General features: G+C 27.4%; 1 protein-coding gene across 1 annotated transcript; it reads right to left on the bottom strand.

The window, feature by feature from the left end:
• Positions 1 to 247: 247 nt before the first annotated feature.
• On the bottom strand, positions 248 to 19,527 carry LOC111028650 (myosin-VIIa). The gene is given in 38 exon segments (XM_022307383.1): positions 248 to 1,024; positions 1,102 to 1,271; positions 1,341 to 1,438; positions 1,684 to 1,780; positions 1,896 to 2,024; positions 2,115 to 2,499; positions 2,591 to 2,728; positions 2,823 to 3,078; positions 3,143 to 3,261; positions 3,368 to 3,558; positions 3,623 to 3,792; positions 3,856 to 3,982; positions 5,201 to 5,318; positions 7,159 to 7,332; positions 7,399 to 7,626; positions 7,705 to 7,878; positions 7,940 to 8,186; positions 8,250 to 8,467; positions 8,535 to 8,711; positions 8,784 to 8,984; positions 10,008 to 10,217; positions 10,282 to 10,392; positions 10,460 to 10,751; positions 10,812 to 11,002; positions 11,065 to 11,220; positions 11,294 to 11,538; positions 11,598 to 11,733; positions 12,217 to 12,427; positions 12,491 to 12,675; positions 12,754 to 12,884; positions 12,946 to 13,111; positions 13,178 to 13,434; positions 13,496 to 13,617; positions 13,681 to 13,865; positions 13,958 to 14,104; positions 17,212 to 17,325; positions 17,392 to 17,463; positions 19,155 to 19,527. Coding segments are annotated over 37 exon segments (6,588 nt in total). The 5' UTR covers positions 17,410 to 17,463; positions 19,155 to 19,527; the 3' UTR covers positions 248 to 730.
• Positions 19,528 to 19,534: the final 7 nt, after the last annotated feature.

Genomic DNA, 19,534 nt, shown 5'->3' with positions numbered 1-19,534 from the left:
TGACATTTATTTGTAAATCATAAATTATTTAGTATTTACATTTTATTCTTGATATTATTTTTAAAAATATGAACATTTATTTTGATTTGTCTGATTTTAACAGTAATAATGTACCACTCAATATAAGGTTTTACAACCAGGAACTTTTTAGTTGAGTAACTAATGTTGCTTAAGATTTTAATCCGTTTCGGTCAAACACAAAAAATACTTAAGAGTACAAGACCATATTAAAAAAAATATACATATATACATTTATGGTTTATGTATTGAAATAAATAAATGTAGAACACAACTGCTATATCGTAACAAAACATTCAATGATAATTAGCTAAAAAAAATCCCTCCCAATAATAATAGATATAATAAATTGCACTAGTGTTAATAAATTTGCACATGGTTATATCTAACCTAATATACGATTTGATCATTGCCATAAAGTGTATAAATCTAACAAAAATATGTGTACAAAATAGTAATAATAATAATAATAATAATAATAATAATAATAACACAAGTCAATATTATGTCATAACAAACTTGAGCATAGTAGCTATCGAACAATATAATATATTTAATTGCATAACTGTTATTAATTTTATAATACTTAAGGTTTCACACTAGTTTAAGTAATAATAGGCACATAAAACACAATTTTTAACATAAATATTATTTAAATAAATAAATAAATAAACAACCAAATAGTTTTGAAGTTTGAGTTCATAGACTATGACTAACACAATACAATAATCATAAAGTACGATAAGTATAATAAAACTTTGTTTTTCGGTGAAAGTGCTTTGGTCAATATTATTATATTTGATCGTCATTTTATTGTTCGCTGTTTGTTCATGTTAGATAACATCAGTGATATGTATGATGTCAGCAAATCATCCATTTTATATCCCAAAGAAGTTTCACACAGTAACTTTGACCCTCTAACCAAATTACCAATTGTCATGTGGAAGTAAGTGTTTCCTGATGACCAGTTTGATATCCTTGTGAATGGGTGTGTGACTAAAATCTCCTATAACAAACATAGTACAAATTACATAAAAGTAGTGACAACCTCAGAAAACTTTTTAAGAGTTCACAAAAGCATACCTTGGTTTGTGGGTGTATAAGACTAATTCCATGCTTATTAATAGCTATTAATAGAAGTTCTGGATAGTTAGGCTCTGTGGTCTGTTTCACTTCAAAGAAAGCTGATCCAAAAGTAGGCCAGCGATAGATTATTTTCAGGAATGTAATTTTTGCATCTTCTGCAGTCATACCTAAATATGACAAAAATAATAAAAAATCGTCAATAGTTGCACGAAAAATATATTTAGCCAATAATCAACCTGTGTCCTGGTTGTATGTAGCTACAATCACTCGTTTCCATTCTGCTGTATTTTGGATTTTGAACAAGTCTCCAGGAATTAGTTCCCGTAACATTTGACTGTGAAAAATATAAATACAAATTCTAATAAATATAATCATCAAATCTGCAGACCCATATTAGAACAATTTGGAATAACCGGGAGTTACTAGGGTACTCATTAGTTTTTCCAGAGTTCAGTCATAACCGTGAGATTACTTTTTATAGCAAATAATTCATATAATATGGTATTAATTAGATTTTCACACCACTAAACTACTACATAGAGTATGAATTTAATAATTTAATAAATATTTATATATTACGGTATTGCCTGAAGTTCTTGTTTGCTTTCACCAAATCGAACCCTATAGATCAATGCAGCTAGCCTAGTGGCCTCTTCCTTTGAACACTTGTGATATCCTATTGATAATATTAAATCAAATAATTAAATATGATTTTGATGAACTTGATTAATTAATAGTTGCCAATTCATTGATATTATCTGTATGCTATGTATACGGATGTATTATCTTACCACGTAAGAGTTTTGGGAGTTCCTGGTGGAAGTGAAATATTAAATCTGCATTTCTGTCTTTGCCAGGTACCGTATTTGTCCATAATTTCTTCATGAAAAATACTTGATATGTAAACTGCGGAGTTGTACCTATGTATTGGAAACCGTTATATCTTTTATTATGTTTACTTATAACAAATATCAATGTGGTACTTCAAAAAAAAATATAAATATACCAACCGTCTCTAGTGGGTCTCGCCTTTTTTATCCAATCAGTAAGGTGGCGAACAAAGTCAAAGAAAAAATCACCTTCAGGAACAGATATTACTTTATCAGCAATTTTCACAAACAAACTGAAACCTTCACTAGATCGTAATGTCAACCTTTGTGAAATATTGGTACAGAAATCTTTTGCTCTTGTAGATGAATCAACCTCAAATGCTTCATCGGTGTCATCAGGGAAGAATACTTTGTGAAATATTTGTGTAGTCTTATGCTGTATAGCTTCAACTTCTACTTGATGAGGTGGGTATTTTCTTTGACCATTCCTTATCGTCTTTTGCAGTCGTTGTAAGGAGTCTTGAGATATAGGATGACGTCTTGTACGCAAAAATAAATTCAATTCCTATTCAAATTGTGTGAGAAAAAAAACAATTTCATGAATCAATTTTAAAATGAGATTTTGAATAAAAAAAATGAGATTTTAGTTATATTACTTTTAGTAAATTTTGACTGCATGCAAATAAACCAGTTGAAAGCCACATTAATTCCCATGCTCTTTCTTCACTCAATCTGTTCCTGTTATCTGTCAACTGCCTCATTAGTTGACAATATATTTCATCTCTTAAAATTTCCTAAAATAGGAAAAAAATGATTTTATTTTGTTATTCAAATTAATTTAAATTTTATAATTCAAATAACTATTTATGGGTATAAAAATCATTTTACATGTTTTAAGGGTCCATCAAATATTTGATCTGTATATTCATTAGGTAATCGTCTCTTTGCTGGTAAATCACCAGTATATTTTAACATGGCTGCAAATGCAAAGCATGCTTCTTCTGCTAATTCTTCTTTGCCAGCAAGTTTCCTCAATAGAGGCTGTTTCATTGGTTCTCTTGTGTGCCTCCATAAATCATCATTGTTAGCACGTCTTGCTGAACTTAACGTTAATGCTTTAGATACTGTACGTTTTGCTGGAGCTCTGAGCAAAAATTAATAAAAAATAAAGTAAAATAAAAAACTATATGAGCGTAAACATTATTTACCGGAAGTGATCAATAGCATATTCCATTAAATTATGAGGCTTTTCTCTGGGTTCAGTGCCATTCAATGGTTGTGAGTACAACTTACGACTTTGATCAGCAGCTTCTAAGCTAAATAGTGCCTAAAAAAAAAGGAATTCATCAAATACATTTTTATTTATAATTTAACTCATAAATTATCATAAGAACATAAATAAATTAAAAATTAAAAAAGTATTAAATACTTACCAATATATCTACTGGCGGTTTTGATAATGTAGGTAGCACATAAACTGTTTCCGCAGGGAAATCTCCTCTATCACCAGTTCTTTCACAGTATCCAACACACCAACCAGATGTCATAACAGTTTCTCCAGTACTCTCATCTTCCAAAATAATTAAGTCACCCTTTTGAAAATTTAAAAAAGTAGTTCCTTCACCTAAAAATATATATACAAGTTTAGTACAGTTTAAATTCATACACATAATTTAATTTAATGTTACCAGGAGCTTTGTAATCTTGAACTGCTATAACAAATGTCGATCGTTTTTTCAGTCCTTCTAAGAAATACACCACCAAGTCCCTTATGTCTTCTGCGTTTGGACTCTGAAATGTAAACTCTTCTCCCCGCACAGTCGAAAGTGTAAAGGTTTGAGTAAATACTTTGGTAGTTCTGAATTATAAATTCTCAGCATTAACATCACTTTAATATACATAAAATAACATTTTAACATACTTTTGACTAGAGACAGTAGTTATTTCGGGAAATGACAACTCTAATAAGACTTGCTCTTGGTCATCAACAACATAGACACCAGTCCAGTTTACAGCAATTATCACATCATTTTTTGGTAAATTTGGACCTATTGATTATTAATTAGATAAGTAATTCATAAAAGTGCAAATATTATGCACGAAAATTAAATATTATTATGATGCTATTGTAATAAAATCTTTTACAATTAAAAAACCATTTACAATTGAATTAAGACAAAAACATTGAAATTATAATGACAAATAAATTTATATTTCATATTTGTATCTTAATATTGTACTCAACGAATATTAAGAGATAAAAGATTGTGTATATTATAATATACAATACGTAAAAATATTTTTATTTCTGCTCGATTCGCTTTGTATTTTATCTAATTTGTAACTTGTTATATTTAAATTTAAATTAACTATAATTCTAATTGTTTATTTATTGCATTGTATTAAACAATACAATAATTATTATTATAATCATAAGTAGTATTTTTTCAACAATAATAGGGCAGATAACTTATTATTTTTATATAAAAACAATCCTGGTTTAAAGATAGTAGCTTAGGTTAAAAGTCTAAATATTTATAAAATGTAATTGTGTATATAAATATTATAATAATATACACAATTGTGCTTAACAATCCAAGTTTAGCTTTGTTAGTTTAAAAATATGAGTGAATCTATTATGAAACTTGATGGCAAGAACATTGTCTATATTCATTTTTTTTTCATAATAATTCAGTTTTATAGCGAGTTTAGGTAAAAAAATAGCACAATTTAAAAATGTTTACATCATGCTTAAATGTTTATGAAAGCTTTTAGGAGAGTCTGAAGTGACATTTTTTTTAGATTTTTTGACATAGGATGAATATTAATGTTTATGATGATAATAAATGAACTATTTCTCTTCAATCAATATTCAATACTTACTTATTATTAAAAAATATTATGAATGGGTAATTGAAACATTTAAAGTATATTATTTTATTAAATAAACATAATGAATTTTTAAATGTTATGTTTTTGGAAAAAATTAATTCAACCTACTGTAATAGTAAAATTAATTACTTTAATAGCAAAATTAATTACTTTAATAGCACTAACATCAATAAATATGCTTAGTTATATAAGCTGACTGGGGTTTGCTACAATAATATTTTATCCTTGAATTCAAATTTAACACATCTATTACAGTGACCCACTTAAAACCTACTATACAGCAAAGCAGCAAAATCTTCACTACCTTTTTTTTTTATTAATTATTCTTAATGTATACAATTTAAAACTATAAGTTTAATATTACTTTACAGTACCTGAGTTTCTGTAAGCTTCATAAAATCTGGAAAATAATAGTGGCCATTTAAATTTTGCATAGCTCACAACGTCTTCTTTTACCCTCAACTGAGCAACATTTTCTTTTAAATAATAGCTCTATAAATATTTAATATGGAATAAACATAAACAATTATAACCTCATAAACCATAAAAAAATTATTAAAATTGTTAAAATCTAAAAACTGATTATTTTATAAAGAATAAAACCAAGCATACAAAAATTTCATGTCCAACAAATTTTTAACTTTAAGTGATAAAAACAAAACAAGACATAAATACAAATAACTGTTTATGCCTTAATAGCACACTTCAAAATACACCTGTTAAATAATTATGAGTAGTCTTTTATTTATATTCACAAGAATAAAATTTCATCAAATCCAGTAAATGCCAGAAATGGCTACAAAACTCTCGCGCCTAGATTTAATTAACTTTAAATATTATAGTTTATATTATAATTACAGTCGAGTTGCAATAACTCCAAAAACTCAACAACTTAATATTTTTTATATACTTTATTCAACGCTATTTTTAACTAGAGTTGGTTACTTAGAAGCAAATCTTTATCTCTCTTCGACTTCAAGTTATTGCGACTCAACTTAAATAATTTATCAATAAATTTATGAGTTTGTCAGCATCTAAATTATTTCTATCACAGTCAACACAAGTTAAGAAATTATTAAAATTGTACACGTTTTTGACTAATCAAACACTGTATTGTACTTGTATGTCTTACAATTCAACCTGGTTTTACGATATTATTAATAATTAATTAAGCAATACAATTTATTCAAGAGGTGTATAATGGTTCAAGTTGTTAACATGCTTTGAACACTCAAATTCAATTACTAAAAAAATTTTAATTCCTATACATACATCTAATGAAAAATATACGTAAGTAAATAAATATTTAGCAAATATTTCATATTACTGTCATACACGATCAAATTTATTTCTCTCTTAACACATTTGAATAATTGAATGGTTTGTATACAATAACACTTACTAATATAGTAAAGCTTCAAATGAAACATGAAATTTTTTTATTTTAACCTTTGATAAATAAATTAATAGTCAAAACCATGCAAGTGAAAAGTGAAATTAAATCAAAATTTTTAACTTTATCTGCTTCTGCTGATAAAACAACTAATAGAAACAATCATGCACATTTCTCATACTTCAATAATTATTATACCGTGCTATTACTTAGAGCTATTAAAATAAACTGTCTATAAACCAAACCAGATAACAATTTCATGAAACATAAATATTAATTAATTGTAATTAGTGGGTAGTATTTTCATTTTATCATGTTCAATACAAAATAAAATACTAAAGTCTAAAATACACTAATAAAATTTATGAACCGATCATTTACATTAAATTCTAGTTAATAATTTTAAAATGATTGTAAAACAGAACTAACGAGAATTGCTTTGTATAATTGAAGCAATACTTTGAAAGAAATATGAAATTAAAAGATGATTTTATGACTGTAAATTCAAATACTTAAATAATTTATATTATTTTAAAATAAACTACTAATTTATTTTAATAAAATTCATTAAGAAGTATAGAATGGTTTTTAGGGCAGCTGTTATTTTTAACACGGTTAATTTGCATGCAGAAAAATAGATACTATTGAAGAATTTTTGGCTATATACACATTAGCCTACCTTACCTCAGTTGTTAACTGCCCCTGAAGCAAACACATCCATTGACCTTAAACTTATAAAAAAAAAACATAGTTCTAAGTTTTTGGAAAATTCATCCAGACCACAACCACAGTGAAACGCTAAATTAAACTGAAAAACCACAACCTTATCTGAAGTTTTATTACACTAACTAGTTTCAGTTTAATTAAAGTTTTAAACAAAATCAATGATTCATTGCTTTTGGTGTTTTTGTTTAATCAAACAAAATATACAATTCTTACCTTCTTTTAAGCTTGAATTATCAATATATTCCACCTTTCAATTGATTTCTCAGCATTTGTTAAACAGTAATCAGGAATATAATTTGGTAAGAGATTTAATAACCTCTCATTATTAAGATCAGTGTTGTGTTCAATGTAATACTGTTGTGCCGCAATCATGGCTAAATCCTCTTCCTTTAAATTCATTGAATTGGAATCATTTCAGTATTTTTTTAGAAATATATTTCATAATTTACAAACCTTATCACATCGGTATTCACCAAATTTGACTCCTCGGACAACTTGTTGATATATCAAATTGGTTGCTACTTGATCTTCTGTAGGTTCATGCCAGGGAGCAAAGATTTCTTTTCTAAAAAATAGTCTCCAGGGTGCATTGCGTTCTTGAGCTCCTTGTTCTTTAGCGTACTGCTCGCATTGAGAAATCGCATCCATAACGTGATCGCCACCACTTCCTAATGATGATACCTATACAAATAATTAATCATCATATTTAATTTTAACATACCTAATAACAAAATAAAATATTATTCTAGTATTACACACTTTATCAAATAATGCTATATAAAGGGAAAATCCAAATTGATCTTTCAGTCCAATTTTATCGGATAGCTGATTACAGAGTTCTCGAGCTGTAGTTGCAGAATCAGCCAACAATGTTTTTGTATTTCCATCCATGAAAGTGATGGGAAGCATTATAGGCTTCTTAGATTTTGTAGCCTAAAATTAATTAAATTGATTTAAATAATTGTTAAGTTATATTTATTGTCATTTCACACACTTGTAATTCCAACCAACTGGGAGGTTGATTTCGTGTACCATTGTTAAATGTACGTTTTAAACGATCTTCACAGTAAGGAGCATATCCAGGAGGGCCTTCTCTTATGAATGCCCTGAGATAATTAACAAACCTTTCAGAAGGAGCAAAACATCCAACACAAAGTGATAACAAAATCCATCCTCTAGCATGTGATGATTTTGATGGATTTGCAGATAATTGTTTGCAAATTTGACAATATACTTCATCCCTAGAAAAAAAAAAAGGATGAAATTGTAAATTTATTACAGAAAAATATTTTAAAATGTTTTACCTTAATTCTGCTCTTAAAATACCATGACCAATAATAAAATGTAATTTTTCTAAATTAGACGTAGGACGAGCATCTAACCAAGACTGATAACTATCAGCTGCAAATTCATCATCTTGTAATCTTTTGCGTACATCTTCTCCTAGTTTATTCTTTCGTTTTAAAGTAAGTGATACCAACTTATGACGTATTGATCGAGGTTTTGTTTTTAAAAAGCTTTCCTGCTTTTATATCATATAAAGAAAACATTAAAATATTTCTAATTTTATATGAATATAATATACATACTGGATCCATTCCAATCATCTGAGCTTCATAAAATTCTTTACTTCGAATGAAGTTACGACCCAAAGTTGCAGTTACTTTTGACATAACTGATGTATTATCTCTTTCCATTGTATGATACCTTGGCTCAGATAAATCTCCACAAAATCGTAAAATTGTAATCCAAAGTGCTTGAGCAGCCTAAGAAATTATTTTTTATAAAACAAAAACCTTTTTTTTTTATTAATGTGACATATTAAAATTGTTACAAACCAATTGATCTCCTTGAGCGTGTAATGGTAAAAGAGGATGTTTGAGAGGTTTTCTCGAACATTGATGAGTAATATTTCCTTGAAAGTATGTTGCAGCAAACTTTTGAAATTTAAACTCACTCAAGTCTTCTGTATCATCAATAATTGGTTGCATATCAGTAATAATATCTTGTTGATCGTCAGTTTTTGAAGTAGGAAGGTCCTAGATTAAAAATAATTGACTCAATAACTATTAAATTTTCAAATAGTACATGTTTTATAAAAAAAAATTGCCTTTTAGAATGCAATGTATCCGCATAATATATCAAACTGTACCAGTAGTTTTAATTTTATATTGTTAACATAAATGTTAGAGTGAATTGATCTATTATCAAACTTAAATGTAAGTACATTACCTGTGTTTTTTCTTTGGTTTTTTACGATGTATATATTTTTAATTAGATTTTAAGCATTTTCAAATATTAAGAAAAAAATCAATGAGAGAACATAGATAATGTTCATATATTTAAGTTCGATAATACAGCAGAGCCTCGATAGTCCGGAAGAATTCAGACCGAGCATTGTCCGGCTTATCAATTTTCCGGATTACCGGAGGTTTTTCAAAATTACCTACTCAAATGACTAAGATTTAACTTTAATTTCACCATCTTTATATTTATTACATTTTAAATTACAAGAATAATAATTAAATTAAATTAAAACTAAACTAATGAATTACAAAAAAAAAAATGTTTTTAATAAAAATGACGAAATTGTATTTGTCGATAACAATATCTTATAAATTAATTGGGTTGCGGGAATTCTCGTAAAATCTATTTACGAACAAATGGAATTTTTCCGTCCGAATTAGGGCATTCACCGGATTATCGGGGGTCCGGACTATCGAGGGCCTCGATTCGAGGCTATACTGTAGGTCAATTCACTCTAACGTGTAAGCAAACAATACAACATCGAAAATGCTGGAAATATATTTTGGGATATTATGTGTTAGATAAGATGGAGACAGCACACAGATACAATGTCCTTTTAAGTAAATATGATCTATAATCTATTATTACAATAAGTTAATAATAAATATAATTCTTTTATTAGGAAATTATGCTATACATGATCCAGTAATATAAAACCATTTACAACTTTTATTGTTAATACAGAAAAATGTTAATATTCAGAACACACATCGAGAAAGTTAAAGTATGAATTATTTAAAATAACATAAACATACCATAAAAACAGACGTTCCTCTAGTTTGCATAGGTGCTTCACTGCTAGAATCTGGGAGGAAATCAAACATAGCTTCAACAAGTTTACTGTCATCAACAGGTTCATCTTGTTTTCTTGCTGCATTACTAATAAGATTTTTTTTAATTTCCATTTGTCTTTTTTCTTCTTCTTCAATCTCATGTTCTTTTCTTTCCAGTTCTTCCATGCGTTCCTACATATTTTAGGAACAATATGATATCCATAATACAAATATAAATGTCATTTTAAATACTAACCCTATAATTTTGTTCAGCAATTTCTTTAGCCCTTTTATTTCCAGCTTCCTTGAGTTCCCTTTCTTCTTTTTTTTTTAACTTTAAAGCCTCAATTTGTATTCTAAATTCAAACTAAAATAAAAATAATAATTAATAAACATAGTACTATAATAATTATATTTGAATAAGGAAATTTTACCTTAATTTTATTAAAACGTCGTTGAGCAATGATTCGTCTAACATGGGCTTGAATTTTAACTATAGCCCACATTTTATGAGCGCACATTCTTCTGACTAGATAACCTCGTGATTGTGCTTGTAATCCTACAATATGACCACGTAAATGTTTAAATCTATGAGATAATACACGTGATCTAATAACTGCTTGCAATCTAAGATAACCGACAAGCATATGTCGATATTTTTTCTTTTGAGAGTACCCTCTAAAATGTTTTTGAATCAATACTGCGGCTGACCTCATTTGTAAATATCTAAAATGTTATTATTATAATATTAAAACAATATTAATTTTTATAATAAGAAATATTTACCTTCTTCTATATACCCAACCCTTTATTGACTTTTGAATAATAATGATCTTTTTAGTTAGAACTCTATCTCGTTCTTGTTCCAAAAATAGATCATGGGCATCTTTTAGAAATATTTTAGAATTTCCCAGTTGATAATCAGACCGCCCTAAAACAGCTTGGCATATATGAGCTGTCATTTTTTTACAATCAGTCTAAAAATAAAAATAAAAATAAATAAATTTTTAAATAATTTTAATCAAAAATTATTTTTAACTTTATGCGCAGGAGGTATTCCAGGTATCAAAAAACGATAACGTTCAATAAATTCATTGAAACCATGACGGATAGGATATCCAGCTCTCCGAATTCGTATAGTTTCCATCATACCAGAATATCGAAGTTGACGGCAACACAGACCTCTATCAAACATCTAAATAATACGAACAAAAAATTGTCAACTGTTCTATAACTTTTGTATCATCTAAATAAAAATAAGTAAATACCATTGGTTTTTTTAACTCATTCGGCTTGATACATCGAATGAAAAATGGTTGACAAGTACATAAGGTTTTCATAAGAAGGTCTAAAGATTTTTTAAACTGTGTAGATAGTGTTGGGGCTCTTTTTCTAGTTTCTGAACCCATTCCAATGTCTTCAGCAAATAATACTTTCAAATACTTATTTGTAGAAATATGTATTAATTGTAAAAGGTCCGCACTAAACGTATCACGATTTTTTTCCAGAAAACCTATTTTGATAAAAATAATTAATTAATAACAACAGTTTTAAATTACTCTATCATATTACCTCTAGTATCGTAAAAAACTACACCAGCAAAATGATTTAATCCAAATGATGCATTCATATCAGATTTTGGTTTTAGATAATTTCGATGATTTCCATGTGTTTTATGCATTTTGGCTAGCATGGTTTGATCTGTACCCTAAACAAACAGTAATTTTTCTTTAAAATAAACAGTGTATATAAAGTTCATAAAATAAAGTGTAATAATATTTTTAGGTATACAAAAATCCCATATACATTTCTTTTAAATATTTTACACTTACAAGACTAGGGTCACTTTTGAAACATAAGCAAATAAATCAAATAGTTTCATGGAAACTACGAATGTGCAAATGATACAATTGAGATTTTTTTATTTCTATAGCTTTCAGTAATTAACTATTACATGCCAACAATTAAATTAGATAAACATATAAGCTACAATTAACCACTCCATGACATAAAGTTTGAGAACCACAGATTAATATGAAATACATATTAATTTTACCAATGCCTACCCTAGTATATACTCGAATATATGCAATAGTCAATATTATATTATCTAAGAATAAACTTAATGAAAAAAAAAATTACACAAAAATTACTCTTTATTTATATTAATAAAGTTTAAAAATTAACTTACTTTGGGAAATTTGGACTCTTCGTCAATCAGAGCCATGATATTAAGTTGCTTAGTAGCAATGAGGTCTAAAGCATCTTGATTATCAACAAATTCTATATGTTGCCAACTAATATGTTCATGATTATATTCTTGTTGTTCCAGTTTGAAAATATGTTGAACGAAAAATTGTTGTAAATTTTCATTAGCAAAGTTTATACAAAATTGTTCAAAACTAAACAATAAAAAATTTTAATTATCTAACAATCTGAAATAAATTAAATTTATTTGTAATTACCTATTTGTCTGAAAATTTTCAAATCCAAATATATCTAAAACACCTATAGCACTTCTAGTTGTACTCTTTGGTTTATAAATAGCATTATTGATTTTACTAACAATATGAACAAATAAACGACCATAAATTCCTTTTACAAATGCATCTCTGACATCTACAGACTGTTCTCTTGATAGTGTTGAAATCTTGTACAAATAAGACATAAATAGTTAAATGTTAACAATTATAGACAATTATGACATTTAACAAAGTACAACACATACCACAGTTTCTCCATGAGCAAATATGGTTTTTCTAGTCAAAGCATCAATTAACGACTGAACAGGAACTCCGACTAAATTTGCTACTCTTGTAACATTAATACGCTCAGGAATTTCAGTAGCATCCAAATTATCTACAATAAATTATTATAAAAATACATTGATTGCAAATATAAATAATATAATGATAATAACCAATTATTGCAGCTTTATATTTTATATTTCCAATATGAAGTAGTGCAGCTAACAATCTTAAGATTTCCCAAATTTCTTGGTCAGAGAATAATAAAACTTTCATGGCTGATCTAATATCAGAAAATTCAGCAGCATCATCACGCCCTTCACAAGTAATACTTCCGCCCTACAAAATTAGATACAAACATAAAATAATGGTGTTTAAGACAACCATGTAAAAAAATTAACTTACACCGGTAAGGTATTTATACTGAGATGCATCAGAAAGTTCTAATTTTTCTTTGTCCTCAGCAGAAAGGCCAGCTAATACACAATAAAATATGTGATAATTTCTTTCATCTTGAGATTGAGACACAATACGAGATTTTTCAAGTAGATATTGTTCAATTTTTGCCCCTTCGATGACACCATTGTTATTAAAATGTATATCAATGTATTTACCAAACCTTGAAGAATTATCATTTCTTATAGTTTTGGCATTACCAAAAGCTAGAACAACAATATTGGTGATAATAATATAACTTTAACTAATAAATTTATTATAGCTAACCTTCAAGTATAGGATTTGCTTCTAATATTTGTTGTTCAATCCAAGAATGTTTACCACTAATAGCTGCTAAGTATTGTAAAATTAACTTTGTACTTTCAGTCTTACCAGCTCCACTTTCACCACTAAATTTAAATTGGGTGTTAACTTTTCAATTATAATAAACTATACAAATACAAAAAACAAACCTGATGACTATACATTGATCTTGACCAAATCTTTTCATATGAGTATAACTATTATCACCAATAGCAAAAATATGAGGAGGTAATTCACCAATTTTTCTATCTTTGTACAATTTTACTTGCTCAGCAGTGTAAATAGGTAAAATTTGATAAGGATTAACCGCAACCAGAATTGATCCAGTATAAGTCTAAAATAATCGCCGATGATAATTTACAAATTTACTATAAGCTCAAGAAATATATTAATAATAAAGTTATATAAATTAATATTATGACTCACATATATTAAATTTTCATTATATCTAATAAGTAAATTTCTCAATATCCCTGCTTCATGTAAGTCGCCCAATGATATCATATCCTCTACTCCATGAATTGAAGTAGGATGCATTGCTTTAATTCGCCTCTCTGGCGTAAGCCATAATTCCTAGAGATTAAACAAATACAATACAATCAATTATTGATCATTTTTGTATCAAGTTCTAATACTGTAAACAATAATTTAATCTAAAAATTAAGTGGACTTGAATACATTGTTTCAATAAATGAGAGGAATGTTGATGTAGTAAGTTCTAACCTAAAGAATTCTAACAAAAACATATTTTGGAGCGGTAAGATTTTAAAATAATAATAAAAAAAAAAAGAAAATATTTTATTTATTTATTTTATTTTACATTACATTACGAGACGAACCCTTTAAATACATGAATATAATAATAAGTAATAGTAATTAGCTTTGTGGAAACAAGGCTCAGATTTAGAGAGTGAATGAAGGGTCGGTATTGGCAATACGCATAAGACGGATAATCGGTGAGTTAAAATAGTAGTTTGAGGAAGAGAATGGTATATGGAATGGAACAGATGAACGAGTACGACGGGAAGGTACTTTAAAGGAAATACGAGATAGTGATTCTGGACTGTCAATTTTAGAGGAGAGTAGATTAGATAGAAATGATATGTTTGCCGAGTGACGGCGATCAGCGAGACTAACTAAGGAAAAAAGGCATTGGATTGGTGAGTAATCGTGAGGTGGACAAAATATGTTTATTTATAAGCAGCGTGACGGAGGAATTTTCTTTGAACCCTTTCAATCATGTTACTAGCAGAAGCGGTGGATGGGTCCCAGAGGATAGATCCATACTCAAGGATGGGACGGACTAAGGAACAGAAAAGCGCTTTTAATGGAGAGAGTAAGTGAAAGTCAGCAGAGACACGACATATGAAACCTAGTAGTTTGAGAGCCTTACAACAGATTGTCTGGATATGCATATTAGGGCACAGATTCTGTGTTAGAGTAAATCCCAAGTTCTTTACTGAATCTTTGCAAAATGTCAAGGGGGTATCATTGACTGAATAGGTATATTTGATTACAGTATTAATATGACATAAGATCATTACTGAGCATTTAGGAATATTAAGAGCTAGTGCCAAAGATTCACCTCATGTCACTAATCGCTGAAAGTCGTTTTGTAGAAGAAGACAGTCAGAGATGGATTTGATTTGGAAAAGGATTTTCATATCATCAGCAAAGATAAGAAGTTTGGCATGCTGGAGGACGGAGGAAAGTTATAATGTATTTTTAGTATATTTCTTGAATGACTACCTTAAAAAAAACCCAGTCATTTTAACTTTTTCACTGCTACACTATTTATGCTCTTGTCTGTGCTACATAAAATAAAATGTTTTTAACTAATTTTTTACCATTTTGATTTTTAGAGTTAAAAATAAAGCAAGCCAAGGTTTCCTAAAATTGTACTGTTACTGACAAATGATAATATTTAAATATATATAGGAACTTAATGGTACGTATGGATCAGTCAAATGGTTAATGTTTGTGCATGGAATAATTATAAGACAAATTGAAGATATTTAAAATGCAATTTTCACAAATAAGACAGATTTAAAATCGATAACACGATAGAAAATCATTTGAAAATATAACAAAAAATTTTGAAAATATGGAAGCTTTAGTTCTGCTGTACACAAAATCAATCTTTATTAGCTAATTATTTGAATACTACAATTTATTTTTAATTTTGAGAATGGTACAACTAATTGTTATAATTTAGGGATCTATAATATTATCAATAAATATTTAATCAATATAATTACTTCCAAAAGTCCAATTACGTAGAAAAAGTTTTTTTTTTTAATTGATAATAATCATATTATTAAGGTTACTGAATATAAAGCATTTTTAAGGGATCAAATTCAGGCAATAATCTAAATTCATTGTGAATACTACGAGATTGTGTCTGTAGTAGGTAGTAAAGTTTCAACTCTTGTGCCTCAAAATCAAAAGGAAAATCCACCCATCACCAAAAGCCTGGTTTCAATTTTGAAAACGTATTTGAATCTTTTACTCTTCTCTCTATAGGTTTCATAGGAAATGGAATTTTGATTTTTTCGTATCATATAATTAGTTAAGTACTAAAAGAATTTTCATTTGATTGCAAAATTAACTTTTACTGTAGTCAAAAGAGAATAAAATTAAAAATTAATTTCTTACAAAACAGACAAAATCAAACAAATTCAAATATTTTTTCAACATTTTAATTGGACTTCTGAAAGTAAATTATTTTTCTTTCACTTATTGTTCTAAATAACGACAAAAAAATACCCCTTTTCAACAACCTTAAGAAATTTTATTTAAAAAATATATTAACTAATAGTTTTTCAAAACCAAAAAACTCAAAACTTAAAAAAAATTTAACTACAGTTTATTGTTAAGACATCTCCATAATTATACTCTTTAGATGCCGTTTAAATAAATATAAAATTTAGTTTTTCCTAATAGCCAATCATTCTCTGTAACGTATTTGGACCGTTTCACATTGACACAAAATAATAAATTTTAAAATGTATTATAGAAAATTATTGAATTTGCTAGAATTTTCAAAAACAACAGCATTTTTTTGTCATCAACAATATTATTTACTTTGATACATCATCAGGCAAACCGTCATAATTTATAAAATTTAAACACATTTTTTGCTGTTAATTGTTGTGATGTACTGTTATAATTAATAAAGACAATAATAATAAAAATATCCCTATATTTTATTTTTAACTAAGATAGAAAAGACAATATTATGGTTTATGGTTAAGTTAAAAACATCCACATGTGCATTCACAATAAAAATAAAAGAATTTAAAAAAATTTAAAAACATTGTATAACATAAGAAATGTATTAAACATTTAATTTTTGTTATTGGGTTAACACTGAAATTATTTGATTCAGCTAACTTAAGTAACTTAGTATTATCGACTAAATTATATCAAAATTAACATACAATTAATACCTTTAGGATTTATATAATATAATACAATAGGCAAAAGGTGATGTAAATGGTTTAACTCAAACACATGAGATTATATAATATGATCTCATAATAATAATTAATATAAATAAGAACTTGAAGAATGAATAAATTATGTGAGCATTGTTATTATACATCAAGCAAATATTTGTTTCTTTTAATACTGTATCATTAATTTATTACAATTTAATAAATTTAATATTTTTAACTTACCCTTCCATCGTCATCTTTAACTTGAATACGTTTTCCTTCGGCCGAAATAACTCTAGCACCAATAGCAACATCAAATTCTCGTCCAGAAATTGGCTCTATCCAAATATAATCTCCCTGAAATATTTTTTAATTAATAGTGGATTTATTTAGAATAAATAGAAAAACATTGTTTAAACATACTCTAGTTACTATAACCATAGCGGATGTAGGAAGGCAACTTGCAGTGTAATGTCATACCATCAAACCATTCATCTAATAATAATAATAATAATAATAATAATAATAACAATAACAATAGTATTCAATAGATAAATAGTTATTTTATAAGATTATGAATAAAGACTAAAGACCAGAATTATATATGCACAAAAGGCTAAAAGATACATAAAATATGATGCAAATCTGTAAAACTAAAATGGCCTATTATGAACCAACATAATAATAAAATATAATATAATAGGTAAATTAAATAACTAGAGAGTAAATAATATATTTCATAGATTATAATGATGAATTAATAAAAAAAAGCTAAGGCATAAACGTTAATTATGGTTGGTAATTTGTAATTTATCGATAAATTTATATACTATGTAGGTAAGTACAATTAATTAAAAATGTAATAATATATCAAATATTAAATAATGACCGCTAGATCTTTCAGCATTATAATCTGTAAACAAAAAAACTAAATGCTTAAAGAAATCACATTAGCATTTCAAGGTAACTTTGATTTTATCAAAAATGTTTGACATATTCCAATAAATGAATGACTTATAATCAAGTAATTTCCTATCAATGTAGTGTTATTACTTATTGTAAATAATTAAAAATCAGAACTAAAAATATAAACATAATTACCACTAAGAATGTGAGAAAAATGCTTATTATGCAATTTAGTCAAAATTTAGGTTCGATTGTATAAAGTAACCAAAAAAAAAATGTCTACAAAATCAGTTCAATTGGAAATACCAACACTTCCAGCTTGTCTTCAACCCTCATATTTGTGCAAAATAAATTCAAATGCATAGGTACAATTCCTGCATCTAATAATAACAAACATAAGATAAGAAAGAGAGGGGATAAGAGTTTTTTACCCATTTCTTAAATGTTAATTATGTGTTGCATTATATATTATTTAATATTATAATAAACAAATAATTTGTTCTTATGATTAATTAATAATAAATTTTACACTTTCATATTGTGTACAAATAATTTAACATACCTATTTGAGGCCATACACTTATCAGCATTTATTAATTAATTTAAACAATTTAATGTATTTTAGCACAGTTGCTCATGAATTTATTTTTAAAACATTATGGTTACTAAATACACAATGCTAAATAAACAAACACCAAATAATACTCCTTTTCAATCTACTTAAAGATAAAGTTAAAAAAAAATAATTAAAAATAATATTGATGGAATACAGAATATCAGTCAATGCATTACAACTCATATCATATGAGTCATATGTTATTTGAATAATTAGATAGGTACATAAGAGATTCATAAAAAAATATATATAATAATATATGCACCTTGCTGTATTGAAACATTAAAAACACAATACAATACAAAATTCAGCTAACCAGAACAATAATTAAATCAGTACATTATGTACATCCTATTCATCACACGGTGTTGTAAATGACTGATAGTAACCTATGAGACTAAAATTATGGGTTTTCAAGCATTAAAAATTTAAGGGAATCAGCAAAATGTTGTATTGCAAATACTTTGCAATGTAGAATAGGGTAGAATCAAACAGTTTTGGAAATGTACAGAAAGTCGCAACCTTATCGTCAATACTTGTACAATTCATACAAAAACCAAAAATACTACAAATTTAAATAGGAAGGTAGATCTGGACGTCACGGTACGGTGCATAGTGCTCGGACAGTAATAATTCAGTACATGTAAAATAGCTGAGTACTTACTGCGATTGTATTATCGTCGCCGGACCAACACGACAAGTAGTCAGAATAGTCGAGTCGGGTAGTGTTTTCTATTTTTTCCTAACCGGTTCGCCTCACAACCAACCCTTTTGGGTTATTTATAAAAATATACGGGCACCGGACACACAGACTCACGCTAAAAGTGATAATAGTTATTTGTATAATTTATTAGATTATTTCCAAAAATCGGTCGGTGGCAGATCTGATGTTACGCACGCACTGCCAAGTGCAAACTCGAAGCGTGTTATCTATTATATGATACAATATAATTTTCGAGTTCACACACACACACACACACACACACCCATAGAATGTTCGTGCGTAAGTACGCGTTTTATCGTAATTAGAATGAAAACATATCA

The sequence above is a fragment of the Myzus persicae genome, unplaced genomic scaffold (assembly GCF_001856785.1).
Source record: "Myzus persicae strain clone G006 unplaced genomic scaffold, MPER_G0061.0, whole genome shotgun sequence".
Lineage (NCBI taxonomy): Eukaryota > Metazoa > Arthropoda > Insecta > Hemiptera > Aphididae > Myzus > Myzus persicae.
Note: the sequence above shows the minus strand (reverse complement) of the source record. Positions and strands in the feature narration are given on the sequence as shown.